The sequence below is a fragment of the Athene cunicularia genome (genome assembly GCF_003259725.1).
Source record: "Athene cunicularia isolate RWA chromosome 1 unlocalized genomic scaffold, athCun1 chr1_part2, whole genome shotgun sequence".
NCBI classification, from domain to species: domain Eukaryota; kingdom Metazoa; phylum Chordata; class Aves; order Strigiformes; family Strigidae; genus Athene; species Athene cunicularia.
The window spans coordinates 5,371,791-5,389,802 of NW_020799092.1; the positions used below are offsets into that span (position 1 = coordinate 5,371,791).

The following is an 18,012-nucleotide window of genomic DNA, read 5'->3' on the forward strand; positions in this document are numbered from 1 at the left end:
TCTGGCCATAAGTACTCTTACATGCATTTAAAGAATAAATGAGATGTTGGGACAAGCCAGATTTGGAAAAAACAAAAAATAAAGAAGTGCATTTAAAATGAGCTCCTAGACTTCTCTGTAACATAAGCGAACTTAATTTAGTGCAGCTTCATCATTTGTAATGGACTGTGATTTAAACATACCTACAGGTTTGTACTCGGTTAAAAAAAATAGAAGTGGATGGACCTGTGGAAGACTAAACATCAGAAAGAGTTCTTTCAGGCTTCAGCATGTCCTTGTATAGTCTCTTGTATTAAAAAGATAGGAGACTGATATAAACAAAAAAGAAGTTGACTTAGATTTTGGTAAATGAGATAAGAGGAAAAAAAAATCCTAACCACAATAAAGAAGCTTGATGCTGCTGCAGTGTGATTTTGCTGGATTGAGCTACCATAAAATAGCAGCATAAAACCAGGAAAATATAATGTAGTTTAGTCCACAGGTGTCTGAGCGACAACCTGAACTTGTGTATCTTAACTGGAGAAAAGAAGTGTAGTGTTGCTCAGTAAGAAATGAGGTCTGCCTTTCCGTATACGCCATATTGCTGGCTGACATTGAAACATTTTTCTGTTCTGGTTTTTGTAGGGGGCTTTTTCTCCACCATCTTTTCCAGTTTGTTTGGAACTCGAGAAATGAGGATTCTCATTCTGGGACTGGATGGAGCTGGAAAAACAACTATTCTCTACAGGTTGCAAGTTGGAGAAGTTGTTACCACCATTCCGAGTAAGTGATCAGTCCCGCAGTAAATCCAGCCAATTTGCCTGTAGCTCTAACACATAAACTTTTGTCAGCTGAACTTGCTACCGGCTTTCTCCATGAACAGAAGGACCTTATGTTGTGGGAACCTTGCACTGTTCTATTTAAGACTTTCTTGCTTAACAGTATTACAGTGTGCTAGAGAAGTACTACATAAAGGAATATTTGATGCTGCCCTGCTGAATGCAAAAAGTGTTTGACTTTAAGATTGTTACCATGATTTGGCAGGCTTTTCTTGAAAGGTAAATGTTAACCGTTGACTATATAAGTAAGTCTTTTGTTTCCAAATACATCTATGAATGCAAATTTTAGAGATCATTATTATTGTAATAAAAAAAAATTCTGCATAGATGGTGTCAACGAATTGTACCTCTTTTGACAAGGGTCTTCAGTTTGTGTTAAACAGAAGTGTTAGAGAAGAAATCAGATGGTTTAACTTCAGCTTTACCTTATGTAGGAATGTAACAAAACTCAGTGTAAGATCTTATGGAAGGAGATGATGCTTATTTTAAAAAATGTAACCGATTTCACCAATTGTCTTAGCATTCATGCAGCCATACCCACCTATTACAGGCACCCAAATGTATGTGTCACTCTGGCTAGTGTCACTCTGTGTAACATGGACAAGGGATAGTTGGCTTGAGACGTCTCTTGGGTTCCTCCTGAATGGCCATGATAAGCTGACTTTGGTCAGGTGTTTTTACCTTTTAGAAGCTAGCAGTTTACTACGCCATAATCCTTTTGCCCTAGGGTTTTGCTGATTTCAGCCTCCATAAATTTTAGGCAGTCTGCATCCAACACTCACTTTCCTGTGTTGTGTTTCTCTGGACTGGCAGGAAAAGGAATGACCTATGTGATATGTTGTAACCTTACTGACATCACTAGAGTGTCAAGTCTTCTGCTGAGAAGTTGGTTCTGCTGTGGTCTTAGGAGAGTGCAGGTCTGGCGTTGACAGGAAGGACACATTCCTTAGTATTTTGTTGCTGTCAGTTTTGTACTTGGTTATCAAAACGGGCCCTTCCTTTAACCCTTGCTCTTCTGGTGATTTCAGGAACACTTCTGTTCATTTTTAACAACTGTAGCACATTACAAACCTCTACAATGTTTACAATGTTTTTACTGTCCAAAGAAAAAAATTACTGCATTATTTTGAGCCATAAGTGTTTGTTGGGGTAACTTTGCAAAGGGTATGAACTTTATTATGTAGCTACTGAGAATTTTCAGGCCTAAAAAATTGTAAACCAGGTGCTGTAACGTCTTCAGAAAAATAAAGAAAAATCAGCAGTGAAATTGTTTTAACTTTGTTTCAGCCATTGGCTTCAATGTAGAGACAGTGACATACAAGAATCTGAAATTTCAAGTTTGGGACCTGGGAGGACAAACAAGCATAAGGTAATAGATCTCTTAAAATCAAAAGATATAATGAAATTTTTCTAAAAAATGCTAAGTTCTTGGAATTCTCATAGCTAGTGCTTCTGAAAATTGGTTAAGTTTTAAAAATAGCCCATTCTCAGGAGAGTAATTTCCTCTGACAGAGTTCAGTTAATAAAAGCCGTGTTGGACTACCAAGATTGGAAAGAAACAAGTGAATATTTTCATTTATACGGTTTTGCTTTGAAAAATGAGTTTACTTGTGTAGTGGACAATTCTGTAGCATTCTGTTAAAGAGGGAAGTGAGTGATGTAAACCTGAAAGTTATTATTCAGGTATTCTTAAGAATGCAAAGCTAAGAAGTTGAATTTAGGTATAGAAGATAATATTTTGTAGCGAGCCTTACAAGTTTTGTAATGAATTATTATATGCATAATTGTAGTGATCTCTTCAGTACCCCTGTACAGTCTTCCTGTGATTCTTTCTTGAGTGTTAGTTAGTAGGGTGCACTGTAGGTAGGTTAATTAGTAAGGTGCAGGTTCCTTCCCTTCTTAGTTTCAGTAAGATAATTCTGAAAATTTCTCAAAACAATGTTTTGTTTGTTTTCATCCTTTGGGGTTTTTGCATCCTTTAATTACTTGCCTGTATGAATTAATTTAAGATTTCTGTTTATTTTCCTTTGGTGATTATAATGATTACTTATGGCAGAATCTTGTGTTTCTTTGCTTCTCCAACCCTCAGTTATGATGTCCTGCATCCCAAATAAGTTTTTTCCCAGCACTTCTGGCCTTTCTCTGGTTTCAAGCTGCTTTTTTTTTGCGAGGGTCGTTTGGTGCTTTTTTTTCCTGCTGTTGAGTGTATTTGTACTGTCTGTTCCTTTTGTAGCCTCTTGAAGGTATCTCCTGCTTGCTTCCTGGGGCCTTTCACCCCAGAGACAGTTTTTATTTCCTCTGGGTAACGTGGTTTTCATTATCTGGCTAAAAAGCACTATTAAAAGTGCAAACTATGACTGGCACTCATCTTTCTTCTACAGGCCATATTGGCGGTGTTACTATTCAAATACAGATGCGGTTATCTATGTAGTGGACAGCTGTGATCGAGACAGAATTGGCACTTCAAAATCAGAGCTTGTTGCTATGCTAGAGGTAAGAAAATAAGGATGATAATTTTATCAGTAGAACAGAAATTGAAACTTTTTGGAGTGAATGTGAAATTTGAGTCAGTGTATCAAGTGAAGCTCAAGTTCACTTGTGAACCTTCAGGCCTCAGACTAGGCCCATGCAGCACTTCTGACTGAAAAGTACTCAATAACGCTGCAGATGTTTCACAGTTTGGGGCAGTTAGTTACATGTAGCCTTTTGGTCATACAAAAATTTATCTGCCTGCAAGGACAGCTGCTCAGTACTTCAGTGGTGGCAAAATCATGCCCTGAAGGATTTAACAGTAACTAGTATCCTGATGTGTTTCAAAGCTGAAGAATGTATGTAGAACAGGGTAGTAGGAGTAAGATGACGAGAAATTTCTTTTTTTTCCCCAAACAATTCCTCCAGGCTCTTCAATATGCCTTAAGTCCAGCTATCAGCTTGTTTCATAATGTAACAGGCATAATTGGCCACGTTTTGAAATTGCTCCTAGGTGGTATTATGCTGGAATTGAAAGTAAATACCATTCTTTCGCTGAAGAATTTTCTAAAGATAGGAAATCAGCAAGGTGAAACTCATCAAGAGCTGAAGTTTCTTTTCATTGTGTCTGTTTTCTCTGCTTAAGTAAATTCAGTAAAAGTCCCTGTAGCACCTTGCATCATTCCCTCTTTTTCTAGGAAGAGGAGTTGAAGAAAGCCATTTTGGTGGTGTTTGCAAATAAGCAGGACATGGAACAGGCCATGACTCCCACAGAAATGGCAAACGCACTTGGCTTACCAGCTTTGAAGGACCGAAAATGGCAGATATTCAAAACCTCTGCAACTAAAGGCACAGGGCTTGATGAAGCAATGGAATGGTGAGTAAGTCTATGCTGGCTTCATTGAAAAAATAGCTTTCACAGTGGGTTGGTTTTTTTTTTAAAGACTGGATCTGCAGCAAAAGTTCCACATTAGAAGAATGAGTAGCTTTCTCCTGAAAGTATTTCAACATAATTGAACTGACTTTTTAGTAAACTGACTTAAACCTTTTTCCTAGGTTGGTGGAGGCCTTGAAGAGCAGGCAGTGATACAAACCTGACCCTTGCGAGGAAGTTTCAGCTACACCTAGCATCCTTCTTTCTGCAGTCAAGTATTTTCAGGCCAAAAATACTTGTAAATAGGACATATTTGAGTTTGACTCTGCTAATGTGGATGCCTCTCTTGAATTTGTAAAACTGAATCAAGTGAATGTCTGTGTACATTATGATTATTCCATTTCTTGCTTTAAAGGATGTACTTGGGTTAATTTGTATGAAAGTTTACTGGCTGGGAAAAAGGTTTTTTGTTCCCTTCCTCTGGTGGTTTTCAGTTTGGCTACTATATTTGTGTAATTAAAACACTAATAAAATCATTAACTGTCAGCTGTACTCATAGGCTTGCTCAAGGCTGCTTGGTTACAAGAACAAGTTCAACTGCTGCCAGTTCTGACAGCCACATGCTGAACTTTTTTTTTAAAGAGGTTTCCTTCAGCTGATGTTATCCTTCAGAATGATGTTATCCTTCAGAATCCTTCAGTGGTGATAGACTGTTACAATGAAGTACAGCAGCAGAGATTAACAGGGTACCTCTAGCTCTTAATGTAGCATTGGCTTTCTGAAAGGAAAACGTATGTCTTCACTAGCCACCTACCGCCCTCCTGTGCCAGGGCTGTAATTTGAATTTAACTTCCACCTTCATGAGCTATTATTCAGCTTAGCTAGAAATGACAGTCAAGTTGCAGTATAGATGCAGAAACAGACAAAGGCAAGTTTGTTTTCTCTCCAGAGCTAGGATGATCACAGGCATAAACAGTTATCACATAACCCATGTTTTAAAAATGAAGTAAAATTTAATATAAAAGATCATGGTAGTTTTCCATTCAACTGTACATGCTCTGGTAAATATACAGGTTTGGAAAAAAATTGAAAAGCTTTTGTTTAAGGTCCTAGATGAAAAAGAGGACATGAAAAAATACTAATAAATACAATTAAAATACAGGGGTTTTTTTAAATGGTAATTAGATCTTTATCTCAAAATTACTTTTTATAAATTAATCCTGCAGGAAAGAAAAGCCTTTTCATTCCACCATTGCTAAATCTTTCAGTGCATGACTTCGAGGTCTCTTGGCCTTGTAGGTAGGGCGCAGGAATTCTATTTTTCTCTTCCTTGTTTCTGCTTTATTCTTATGTCTCTTCAGCTTCCTCCTTGCAGCAATGTCAGGGTTTGCTACAGTCTAGTGAAAACCAATACATTTGTTTAGTTACTACTAACAACTGCCCCTGTAAACATCAACTACTGCCTAAGAAACTGATGACTGAAAAGACAAGGCACAGGTTTTCTTAGGCTCCTCATAACTGAGGGTAGTGTGGCTGCTCTGCCCAGGTTCACCACTGCATCACTGCCAGCCTGACTGCCCACAACGCCGAGCTTCAACAGTTTCTTGTGAAGTTTCAGAAATGAAACAATGAAACTGTCCCCATTCATGGTGAAGTTCTGCCTCAAACTCACCTTCCCGGTCAGCTCTCAAGCCTTTAGACAAACCATCTTTCTCAGAAGAGAAAGAAGAATCTTACCTGCAGAGCCCTCTGCTTTTTCCTCATTGCTCTTTTCTGATGGGCCTGTTTCTGCACAGAAGAAAAGGCAAGCGAAAAAGCCTCCAGTCCAACTAACTTCTTGAGCAGTTCTATGATTTCTTGGGACAGGTTCTTCAGTGTTGGATCTAATAAAACAAAATTTTCAGCATAGGGAATGAAAGCCAAGAGCCCAGTAAGGATTCCCCTTTCTTTACTAAAGGAAAACTGCACTGATTCATCGTCCCCAATATACCGCAAAGCAAAAGCACTTGTGAAATCAGCTGTTCATTCACCAGCTTTCCCACAGGACCACAAGCAGAACTTCAGAGGCAAACAAAAAATAATGCTTCTGAGAAGCAAAAATTTTTTGCAGAAGAGTACTGTCATCCTAGAGGTTAACAGAAGTGGTTTGCTGTATACAGCCATCAGGGCTCTTCTGGACTAGGCTTTGCTGGAAATAGAGAGGATTCCAGCCTCGTTAGTCAGCATCTGTCCAGTATACACAGTAAGGGCTGACTTAATGGTTAGGAAATCTAGTTAGTTACAAAGTATTCACTACAATAATTGAGAAAAAAGATGGGGGGAGGCTACAAAGAGATGCTAAGGGAAAACAGAGCAGGGCAAATGTTTCCTTCAGTTTTCCAACAGATCCCTCGTCCAAGTGTTTGTACAGCCTTCAGAGAAGTTTTATGTAAGCTGCTTGCCTCCACAACATCCACCAGTGACAAGTTCCCTGGGTCTACACCTCCCATCGTGAAAAACCATCTCTGCAGTTATTCTGAAAAAAATCACTTGAAGGCCCCTGATTCTTGTGCTGGCAGAGAAAGAAAAACACTGATCTTTGTTCACTCACAACACTCTCAATCTCTGCCGTATCTTTTCCAAGTCTCTTACTTGCTTAGCTTACAAAAAAAGCCAGGGTAGGCAAGGCAGCTGCTCCTTACCTAGAACAGTTACTGCTCTCCTCCCAAGTTTTCCCAGCTCTTTTGTATCCTTTCTGAGATGTGGGGACCCTGTGCTGCACACTGAATTTTCATGGCATATCCAAACGACAGTTGGTTTGTCTTTTCCACTACATCACACGCTCAAGCTTTACCCACTTGCATGCAGGAGCCTGCCTAACTTTAGTTCAGTCTTTTTTCTGTGTAGATTTTTGTGACAGCCAACATTCTTCACCTTTCCTGCTGTTCTGGTTAAACTGCAAGTAGGTGAAATTCACTGCTTATGGCATCTGTGCCTCAACAGACAAAAGGAATGACGGGCAGTGCTTGTGCTGAGGCAGAGCTCTGACACACTTTCCTCTTCTTTGTGAAGGAAATCACTTACCTTGTTCTGCATAGGTGCTGTTCATCTCCCTGAACAGAGGGGTGAGAATTGTTGGAAGGTAGGGCTTGATCCTGTCTTTTCCCAGATCCACTGAGATTGCTCCCAGGAATTTAAAGATGCAGCTTCGCTGAAAATGAGCGTGTGGGACATGAAGTAAGGAAGGTTGGAAGGAAACTGCCTAACTGAACTGCTGCAAAAGGGCCATGCATTGCTGTTCAGTGTCCGTTGTCCCAGGCACCTGAGTCAGGAACTGAGTCAGCCAAGTGCAGCCTTTAAATGAGACAACCCTAAGGGATCTGTAAATGTGTGATCTGTGACTTCACCAGGCTGGCTGTTAACAATGAACAACAAGCTTGTTCTCACTGTTCTATACTGATGTAGCTGACGACATGAAAGCTCACCCCCTGTAACTATACGCACCACAGGGAACGGCAGTGTTTTTTTCTGATACTTTCCCATACCCTCCCCTTCTAGCAATGAACTCCAAAGGCAGTGCTCTGTCCCCTCAGCATCTCTGGCCTTCCCATCCTTTCACCACCCCACATGAGGGCTGGAACCAACAGCAAGAAGCAGACTGGCACAAGTATTTCGTGAGAATTCTGAACTGAGATGCTTGTTGTTCTTTTGGCATCTACTAATCCTTGCTTCAGCACCAGCTTCCAGCACCCTCTGAAGCTGGTCCCCTGGAAGCAAACAGCCAGAGAACACTGCTGCGCAAGTGCCTACCACATCAAAAGCAGGTGGTCTAACCCGGTTCCTACCTTTAAAGGGACCTTAGGGGAATATGCTGCTTCTCGCTTTGCCATGAGAGAGAGCTTCTTCATTAACCAGGGCAGTGTGGCTGGCTGGCCTTTCTCTTCTGTGTCCTCTCTTCCTCCCTCTCTTTGAGCAGAAACATCCTTCTCTTCCTCATCTTCTGAGGCCTCCTGCTCTTCCACTCCACAACTTGCCTCTTTACCTCCTTCTAAGCCAGGGGCTAGCAAGTAAACAACTTTTGCCACAAAAAGCAAATTCTTTATAACCTGAAGTGTAAAAACAACGTAGTCAGTCACTATGGGTTTCCCAAGTATCAGCACCAGCAGTGCCCAGGGTATGTCAGAACCAAGCCTAGATATGAAAGAGGAACTGGCCAACCCAGGAGGCAGTAACGGGTTCACCCCTGCATGTTGCTCCACACAGGATGGCCCACCTCAATATCCTCCTGTAGTCTGGGAGAGTCTTTCCCCATGAGCTAGCATGCTATTTGGGCTTCAGCACCCCATAAGGCAGGGCTGCTCCTTTTGTCTTTCCCACCTCTAGCAGCCCATCTCCACAGGGGTGGATCTGACCAGGTTCACAGTGAAGTCAGACCTTTAAGCAACAGCATAAAGCTGGACTAAATGCTCCTAGCAAACAGCCAAGAGTCCAGGATCTGGCTGCTGAGCCTGCTACAGTCTGGGCTGCAGAGCCAGACTCCCCCCGACAGAAGGGACTCCAGTCCTGCCCTGCATGGTGCCTCCCCTTTTTGTCCCTGCTACCCCTCAGTCCTTCCACCAGGCTGACACCACAAAGGGGGCTTTTCCAGGCCCCTCTGAGACATGCATCTGCTCAGATGCCCTCAGCACAGAGCAGCTGGCCCTGCACTGTGTATTTGCCCTTGAGCTACCACCAGCCACCGGCACTGCTGTCCTGACGAGAACATAACACTCCCTCTTGGGCCAAGGGCCTGCTCTGTTCCCTCCTGCAGTCCCAGACCTTCTGCTCTTACCTGCTCTCCCAGAGACAGGTCCAGGAACTTGGACTGCAGCTGATGGCAGAATGCAAGCACAAGTTCTTTCATCTGGGGAAAGGAAAAAAGGAGAAGAAAATTATTCCATGAAAGGAAGCTAGTAGCACAAACTCAAAACAGTGTTTTGCAGTCACCAAAGGCAGTTCCCAGGGGAAGCCAAGGGATCAGCTAAGCACAACTTCTGCCTGCATTCTGCAGCCTAGAGGGGAATCTTTGTGCTGTTGAGAATAAAGACCCTAGAGAAGCCCCCTCCCAGCAGCAGAGACACCTCTCAAACGCTCTAAGCAATCAAGATTAGGTGGTAGACAAGCAACTGTAAGAGAAACGTGCATGCCTAATGATAACACTGTTTTTATGTCCCAGCCAGGGAATGGGCATGGGGGAAGGAGTAGTACAGACATGATTACCTTTTTGTCCAGTTCAGCAGTCAAGAAGACTGTGGATGCAGACAGCTCTGCTGACATCTTTTTCCTCTTCCCTGCCTTTCTTTCCCTCCACTTGCTGACAAGATCTTCTGGCTTGTAAAATGAAAACAACAAGCCAAAGATCTCAGTAGCTGTCAGCCAGACCCAGCTGTGAGGATACCACAGGTGAGACTGGACATGACCTGGGGGAAAGAAAACCTCTTTCAGCACAAGATCTGATCCAGTGAGAACAGAAGAACCAGAATTGCCTCAGCACATGCTACAATAAAAAGGCTAAGGAAATGAACTGGGCTCATCTGCTTAGAACATAACCAAAGACTTCGTAACAACTGTATCCAGTCAAAGCAGAGAGTGGCAAGAAGCTACAGGTAGCCAAATGTCCCCACGATGACCAAGCCATCTTGAATGCACCCACAGGACTTCCAAACATACAAAGACAGGGCCATTGCTGGAGAACAATAGCAACTGGACAGGAAAAGCAGGCATGGCACAAAAAGGCACCTGCCCCAATACTGGCTGACAGGTTGTGTTTCTGCAGCAACTACAGTCCCCTCAGGGACTCAGTGCCACAGCTCATCTGCCCATGATATCTGGGGCCTGGCTGCTGTGAGACTCAGGTGAGCTGGCCCTAATGCAGATGGTCAGATCGAACCCCTGGATGGAAGCTGAAGACACTTCAGAGAACAGATGGAATTACCCTCTTGTCTTGCCTCTGTCCAAGCTGCACATCACCAAGCAACCCAGAGTTTACAAAGGTTATCTCCTATCTCACTGAAAGCACCTGGCAGGCTGAACTCTTTGAAGATATTAACCAGCCAGATCCAGGCCTTCTGATAACAGCAAATGAAGCAATTAAAACCAAGGCCACAAAATGCCAAATGCCAGCCTGACATTGTACAATCTCACTCATAGGGAAACTGCTTGAATCAAATGACCTCTAGGCCTTAACATCCTGGCAGACACACAGTAATTACAGCACTACTAGCATATGTCATTGCTTGCTGGCTTGTATGTATGATCTATGTCATCAAGAAAATCTCATCTTCCAAGGAGAACTGAATGTTTTCATCCAAGAGGATGTTAATTATGGTCAAACATGCAATAGTTTGCAACTATTTGCTCTTTGGATACTTCCCAGAGACAGAGGGTGTGTTGTTTCCATCAACCATGTAACCTTTTCCATTTCTCTGTCACTGCCCAGTAACTGCCACTTTGCAGCATGCAAACCTTGTACAACAAAGTTCTATTGTTTATATTAGGGTGCAAAACCCCACATGGCACAAAGAATCTTCCTTTTAACATAGCCATAATAATTCTTGATACTTACCCCAGATATTGCTCACAACATCACTGTTCCTGGTTAACTGAATTAAGTTGCACTCTGTGATTAGCTTTGTTATCAGCACAAGAAAGCTGAAGAGCAGCCTGTCTGCAGCCTTCTCCTCCTCCTCTTTAGTTATCTAATAAAATCAGCAAGTCAAGGAAAGATGCTTATGAGAACCTGAAGACAGTGCTTATTTACCCTACCAGATACATTTCAGATCAACCCTTCAAAGAAACAGAGGGCTGACTTGTATCCAATTCCCCGAAGTAAATAGAAGTAGCTCCACGGAAGCATTTCCTCTGAAGACCCAACCTCTGCAGGAGACTTATTAGAATCATTCTTCTTGGTTTTTTTATACAGATGTTACTATAACAGTTAGGTTTCAAAGTGCAAGCAATTACACACACTGTATATCATTTATGTCTGTACATGTATTTGTGTGCATCTGATTCTCATTATTAGAGCCAAGCTGAGCTCAGGTTTGCCCGTGTCACCTGAGAAGCCCCAAGTTATGACAACACTCTGCACACCGTATTTTACTAAATCACTTTCAGGTCCTCACCCTGCCTGAAGTCACTGGTTGGGTTGATATAACTAGTTAGTGATTTACCTACATGTCGCAGCACATGGGTGGATTACACCGAATTTTTCCTCACTGCAAGTATTTTCATGTCTTGCCAATTTACATGCCCCAAGGTGGTTCTCTCGTTTAGCATGTTGCCCTTGCACATTAGTAACATACATGGCCACTCCCCAGATGCAGTGGCTGGGATCCCTTTGGGATTATCGCATGCCAACAGAATCTGAGGCAGCCTTCTTACTCTGAGTTAATCATGTGTACTGAAAAGATTTTCCATAAAACAAAACCCATGGTATGAAGTACAGGAAGGGACCTCCTTTGAAAGCTAACGCTGTAGGTAACACTGAAAAAAGCAGACATTCACAAGCAATGCACTCCTGACCTCCACACTTAAAATAAGCCTCTGCAGCTAGCAGACACATTTCCCAGTTAAACAGATGTTGTCAGTGTAACTGTCAGGCTGTTTTCCAACTAAACAGATTCTAACCTGTCCCAGTGCTACCTGTGTACCCTGCCATTCTTTCTGATGGTGGATTTTGTAACTCCACTTTAAACAAAAAAAACTAAGACCTTCTCTCCTACCACCGCAGGAAAGACCACAAGTAGGGAAAGCCACCTTGATGTACGTACTGCTGCATGCTGTCAACCCACTAAGTCATATGGGTAAAAACCAAAAGCCTGAGACTCAAGGGTTGTCTCAAGAACACCTGCCACCCACAGAGATCTTGATAGAGGCAAGGGCAAGGAGCAATCTATCTGCTGGTTACACAGTATAGTTACAGGCTCAGGTCAGGTGCCTCTGCAGAATTCCTTTCCTCCTTGTGCTGTGACCATGACATCAAATTTGGGCTTAGACAAAAAATATCTAGTTCTAGGTCAGTGAGGTCCCCCTCAGAACAAATGTCTGTGTTTTGTGTCTTTCCTCAGTGTCAAACTGTAGGTCCAACGGTTAAATCTCTCCCATGCTTCTTCCTTTTTTCCATTTTCTTAATTCTCTTTCCCCAAACCTCACACATGGAAAAAATTACTTACGTTTTCAAATTTAATTGGGTTGATTTCTTTTTCAATCAAGGTGAGGACAGCTTCAAGCCGCCGTTCAAACATTATTCCCTCCACTTCAACAAACAAACCACACGCCTGCGCAGCCAACCTCCTGTGTGAGCTCTGCCAATAGAAAGAGTAACACACCTTATTACTTCTGATAGTCAAATCCTGCAGCTCCCAGTTGCAGGAGCTGGTAGCAGCCCCTGCTTTTGCCTGTAGGAACTGCATCTTAAGAAACAATGGTTTTCAGAGCACTATTGATAAAGGAGATGCTGCCAGCTAAGGACAAAAGCACCCGGCAGCACAAGTTATTCCTGGAAACACAACGTGAAACAATGCCAAAAGGCCTTTTTCAACCTAGTTCCCAGCTGCAAAGCTCTGGGGGATACTCTGACTCTTCACAAAAAAACAGGTGGCTTAAAGCTATAAACCAGAACTGAACATGGAGATGAAAAGGATGAAGTGTTGAAGAACATTTACTCCACTACTGTAGAGGGACAAAACCTGAGTCCAGTCTGAGAATAACTAGACATCCAGGCACCCAGATCAAAATGGGAGATCTGTAAGACCAGGTTTGCCACCTTCCAGCTCACAGTAACAGAATGAAGCAAGTTTGAGCTAAAGACAGTGCAAAAAGCCAGTGACTGGGATCAAAAGAGCTTTAAGGAATTTGTGCAAACCTTTAACCTGAGCAAAGGCTACACTTGGTGAAATACCTGACCCAAAAGAGGAACCGTTAGAAAGCAGCACAATGCAGCTGGGAAGCCTGTAGGCTGACCTACAGCAGTCGCAGTTCCCTACATTCATGCAGTTATACCAAGCTATATAATTTCTTCCTCTTTTTATTAGCAAAAGCTACGGTGCTGAGCACAGCCTTAAAGAGGTTTTATTCTAAGCTGAATCTTGCTCATACTCCTTTCCTAAAACTACTAAGTCAGGCATAACTGAACCAACCAATCCAGTAGACCCTGTATAAAAGCAATCTCTCACTTGCTTTAATCTTACTCAACCCCCAGAGTCCCGATCTGGTCAGTGAAAAGACCAAAGAATACCTTCTTGCTGTGAAACCACTCTGTGACCAGTGAAAACATCAGATCTTGCTTTTCATTGTTTATCTTACTGAGGAGAGATTTACATGTCAAAGCCGCCATCTTTTTGCATTTGGCAGAATCATCATTTATCATCATCATACAAAGAGAGAGAAAAAACAGCCCGCAGTATTTGTGGAGGAGATCCTAGAAAGAAACAACCATTAGTCAACCACACACCCCCAGGGAGCTTCTAGCATTTAAAGGGGGTAAGAGAAGTATTTGTTATGCTGCATACAGGAACAATGTCAGCCCTGAGTGATATCCATGTCAAGGCAGGTGAACTGAAAGGGGGGGATGATCCAGTTGGAACAAGCAGGGAGTCTACAGCAGCTCCAGCCCTGCTCTGACTTGATAACATGTCCCTGAGACAGCCACTTGTCAAACCTAAAGGGGATTTTCACACCTGACTCTGAAACAGGCATAAGTCCCTCAGTGCTGCAGCAATCAGCTCAAAGGCCCTTCTTTCAGAGATGGCAGCTCTTTGCTACTTCACAGTTGCCAGGAACTAAACTGAGATACTAAATCTAATCAGGCGGTGGTGAAGCACTGCTTACTGTGCAGAATTTTATTTCCTTCCTCGCAAATCCTTGCTTGATTGCACTTCTCTGAGTCCCCTGAATGCTCAGTCAATCTCCAGCTGCAGAGCTTTGAGGCAGCTTAGGTTTTTGCGTATGTCATCCTGCATAGACGCACAGCTATTTTTCAGCTTTCATTCTGATCCACCCCCATAAGAAGCCCTCCCTCTCCAGTCAGGCCAGCAAAACAGATAAGGTACATTACATACCTGCTAGTCAACAACACCCCTCTAGAGTGCTAAAAAAAACCCATAATGAGAAAAATCTAAACTTCACTTTCTATTCATACTCCATTTCCTAAACTGGTTGTTTCTTCCTGGCACAAGTCACCATCAAGTTTATCCAAACTCCAGCTGACAGAGCTTTATTTTACTTGCAGACTGAGCACATTAGATAAAGAAGTACTGCAGACTTTTCAGCATGTCACTTCTCTTTCAGAGTAAAACCAGGTTCTTTGGAAACAAGTGAACATTCTGCTCATGATAAGAGACAGTATGAACTACCAAGTGCTCCCAAAATAAACTGCTCCGAAAATGCTGTTACTGTAAGCTGCAGTAACTGCTTGATGCTTGGAACACCAAGGGGTGCCCCTGTTACCTGTGGGAACATGTCAAGGAGGTACGCAATCATCTCCAGTGCAGATTCTCTTCCAGTCTCATACTCGTACCTGTGAGGAGATGACTAATGGTCAGGGCTGGGGTAATACTCTACAAAGTTGCTTACAATTTACAAGAATGGCCAATGCCAGGAACAGACACTGACAGGGATTTTTCTATAACAGCTGCCATACATGGTCTGATCCTTAGGAGAAGAGAAGCAATAGGCCCATCAGCTCCATCTCCCAGAGAATGGGCACAGAGACACAAGCAGGCGAAAAAGGGCTCCAGCCAACTCGAGTCAGCACAGCCACACTTGCGCTAAGGTGCTGGGGAACATGGTAAACTACTGTCACCTTGAGCAAGGGAGGGGTCATGTTCAGAAGGAGGTTTCGGGAACAGTGCTCCTGCGGAATTGGTGCAGTTGATCTCAACTGTGCCTGCAACTGCAGTTGAGACCACTGCCAGAGGACAGCAGTCATATAAATGCACCTTCCCTTACTCTTTCTGGATTTTCCAGTTCACCTGGTTTACAACCAGTAGAGCTGGTTAACCACTAGGCAAACAATAGAAAGTTGGCTTACGAAGAGATGAAGAACAAAGCCAGCTGTGAAACAGGGAAGAGAAAAAGGGCTTGCTTTATCAAACAGCCCATCTCTGAAAGAGAAGTGTTTTAGAGATAGGAAAATGAAGACTTCAGCCACACCCTCTGTTCCTCACAAACAGCCCTTTGGCACACAAGGTGGCCACTAAAGTCGTATTTAAGCAACAAGGTTCTATTCTGACAGAGATGTTGGGGAATATAAACTCACTCCAGTTGTGCAAGTATGAAATCCAAATTGGGTTTCAGCTTTTCACCAAGAGGGTAGTCCAGAATATATTTTAAGTAAATCTGGAAAGAAAAAACAACACAGAAAGTAGTTACAAGAAACAGAAAAAGCCTGTAAAAAAGTTATGAAGAAAATTTAGTAGTGGAGCAGCAAGTTTATGAGAATCATCCCTTTCATCCCATTCCTATTACACAAGGAGTCAACAACTGCTCTTAAGCTCTGTGCCCAGAACAAGATCTGCAGGCGTTTTGACAACTGCCAGATCAGTCTTTAGAGTATTACTGTGATTTGCACAGGCTTCTGTTAAGAGAGATTCTGCATCCTTCAAAATTCATGGATCTGTGGCAAATTCCTTTCTATTGGGATTCAGAAAAGGGCAAGGCTCTTTGTTACATGGGCCTAAAAGCCTCCAAAGAAGGGACCACCTCACTGCTGCTGAGCAGCCCTCTGAAGATACACCATGGCGAGCAGTCTCATTATAGGCAAGCAGTCTGTGATTCTGCTATGCACCAGTCACAAGAACTGAAGCCAACCACATAACAAAGGGAGCAAGGATTAATAAGGAGGGGAAATGGGGTTAGGGGTTCACAGCAGGTTTAAGGCACACATCTGTGAGATCCGGGATGGCCACACTAAACCCTCTAGAGCGTTAGACAGCTCTAAGTAAAGCAAGATGAGAGACTTTCCATTCTACTAACCTGCCTGCACTGGACTCGTACTGGCTCACTCTGACCCGTGATAGCCAGCTGGGCAACCTTCTGCAGCACATCATCAATTTCGGGGACAATGAGCTTCCTGGATAAAATAGCCTGAAAACATGAAAGTACAGGTGAAATATTTTGCTTGTACAGTATGAGATGCAGTACTATAACCTGGGACTTTACCAGCCTCACACTAACACTGACTTTTTCACATCTTCAAACATAGCCAGAGCAACTTTAAAAAAAAAAAAAAAAAAGGTGGCTTACAAATCCATATCTGTTTCTTTTCGATGATACAGAATACCTGGACTAATGATTAGAAACGTCAATTCTTTAGGAAAAACATCCTCAGATCCAAATACATCATCATAACCCTCACATACGTGTGCATAAAACAGCCTCCCAAACAGTTCTGAAGAGTGACTACAAGTCAAATGGGAAAACTTTGTTGCTTTTTCCCTCCTTAGAACAGAGAGCCTTAACAGCATTCTGTGGTCTGTTCCTGACATGAGATCATACAGCCTTTCCCCAAGAAGCAGAATCACTGCTATTCCCACAGCTCACAGAACCCATAGGCCTGCTGCACATAAATACCTTGAGAAGGCCAAAGGCAGTGGCTTGACGTGATGAATCATAAATGTCTTCTTCAGCAAAGCCAAGCAACACTTGGAGCTGTTTGCTTGTTATCTGACTCTTTGCATTCTTCACAAGTATTGTTACACACTATAAAATCAAATTGCACATTGTTAATACATATGCAGTGGCATAAAATATAAGCCCACACCAAAGCCTGACTGTTTATATCGTTTAGGTTTGAAAAGATGAACTGCTGCTCTGAAACATGCAGCTAACACTGTTCTCACTATGTTTTGCTTTCAGCTGGCAATTTTGAGACAAAAACTAAACACAAGCAAATACACAAATTCAGACTAGTCGTTGAAATGAGTGGGGATGCTCATAGACATGAACCATGACACAGGAACACTGTCAGGAAGAGGCAAAAATTATTCTGGCACTGACATTCAGCATGAATTATTCTTAACTTTCCCTTATGATCATGAACCTGTAATTAATTCAGCAATGCATTTAGAAGACATCTATGGGAAGGCACTGCATACTCTAAGTGTAGTTATTACTATTATTAATTGCCCCTTTCCCTTGTCTCATTTCAGCTTCCAGGGTTTACTCCTATGAATCATGTTAAAAGCAAGCTATTCAAGTACAAAACTGACACCTCTCAAAAGACAAGGTGGTAACAAGATACTATTCTAAGGATGAAAGAAGGCAAATAATATTTTATAAAAACATTTCTTTGGATCCAAGCTGTGCAATTTGAGGTAGTACCTTTCTTTAAGTTTGCACTTGGGAAAGTATCAGCAAGGTCACATTTCCATCACTACCTTCTGATCTCCAGACTACCTCTCCAGGGACAGCTGTGGGACAGATCTGTGGTTGGAAGAGTCTCATTCTACAAAGTTAATCCTGAAGTAGAAAACAGGAAAACTGGGTCTGACTTACTTTGAAACAGCTCACAACCAGGTGGAAATTCTGGCCTTTGGCTATTCCTGTCTTTGCAAATTCTTTCAGTAAGAGGAAAAGCTGCTTAATGAGTTGCTCCAGATTTGTACTGACAGAAGGCAAAGGGAACTTTAAAATCCATACTAAAGACTGTAGAGCACCAGTTATCACCTGTATGAAAGAGTCATAGGACATGTGTGGGTACAGTGACAGAGAACACTTTTCTTGGCCCATCTGCAACTGTGGTAAAAGGCAATGAGCTAACAAAATTAACCTCTTTGAAGCCATTCATATGTAATACAAAGGTTTCCCAGTTCTAAAACCACTACTTGCCAC

At 42.4% G+C, this 18,012-nt stretch overlaps 2 protein-coding genes across 3 annotated transcripts in view; one reads left to right on the forward strand and one right to left on the reverse strand.

The window, feature by feature from the left end:
• The first annotated feature begins 536 nt into the window (after positions 1-536).
• Positions 537-4,720, forward strand: ARL1 (ADP ribosylation factor like GTPase 1). Of its 2 annotated transcripts, XM_026862938.1 has the most exons (5): positions 597-762; positions 2,106-2,187; positions 3,200-3,311; positions 3,986-4,164; positions 4,344-4,720. In XM_026862938.1, the coding sequence occupies exons 1-5, from the start codon at positions 672-674 to the stop codon at positions 4,372-4,374; spliced, it is 495 nt and encodes a 164-aa protein (XP_026718739.1). In that variant the 5' UTR covers positions 597-671; the 3' UTR covers positions 4,375-4,720. The 2 variants fall into 2 exon arrangements, with proteins under 2 accessions (XP_026718747.1, XP_026718739.1); XM_026862946.1 differs by lacking the exon at positions 4,344-4,720 and having other exon boundaries at positions 537-762; positions 3,986-4,168.
• Positions 4,721-5,154: 434 nt separating this feature from the next.
• Positions 5,155-18,012, reverse strand: part of UTP20 (UTP20, small subunit processome component) — a 62,382-nt gene continuing 49,524 nt past the window's right edge. The window contains exons 50-63 of the mRNA XM_026863292.1: positions 17,677-17,847; positions 16,753-16,881; positions 16,156-16,266; positions 15,440-15,519; positions 14,629-14,698; positions 13,418-13,600; positions 12,354-12,485; positions 10,745-10,877; positions 9,400-9,599; positions 8,972-9,043; positions 7,986-8,246; positions 7,225-7,351; positions 5,899-6,044; positions 5,155-5,558 (exon numbers count right to left, since the gene is read on the reverse strand). Coding sequence (XP_026719093.1) covers positions 5,403-5,558; positions 5,899-6,044; positions 7,225-7,351; positions 7,986-8,246; positions 8,972-9,043; positions 9,400-9,599; positions 10,745-10,877; positions 12,354-12,485; positions 13,418-13,600; positions 14,629-14,698; positions 15,440-15,519; positions 16,156-16,266; positions 16,753-16,881; positions 17,677-17,847 — 1,971 coding nt within the window. The 3' untranslated portion in view covers positions 5,155-5,402. The remainder of the gene's footprint in view (positions 5,559-5,898; positions 6,045-7,224; positions 7,352-7,985; positions 8,247-8,971; positions 9,044-9,399; positions 9,600-10,744; positions 10,878-12,353; positions 12,486-13,417; positions 13,601-14,628; positions 14,699-15,439; positions 15,520-16,155; positions 16,267-16,752; positions 16,882-17,676; positions 17,848-18,012) is intronic.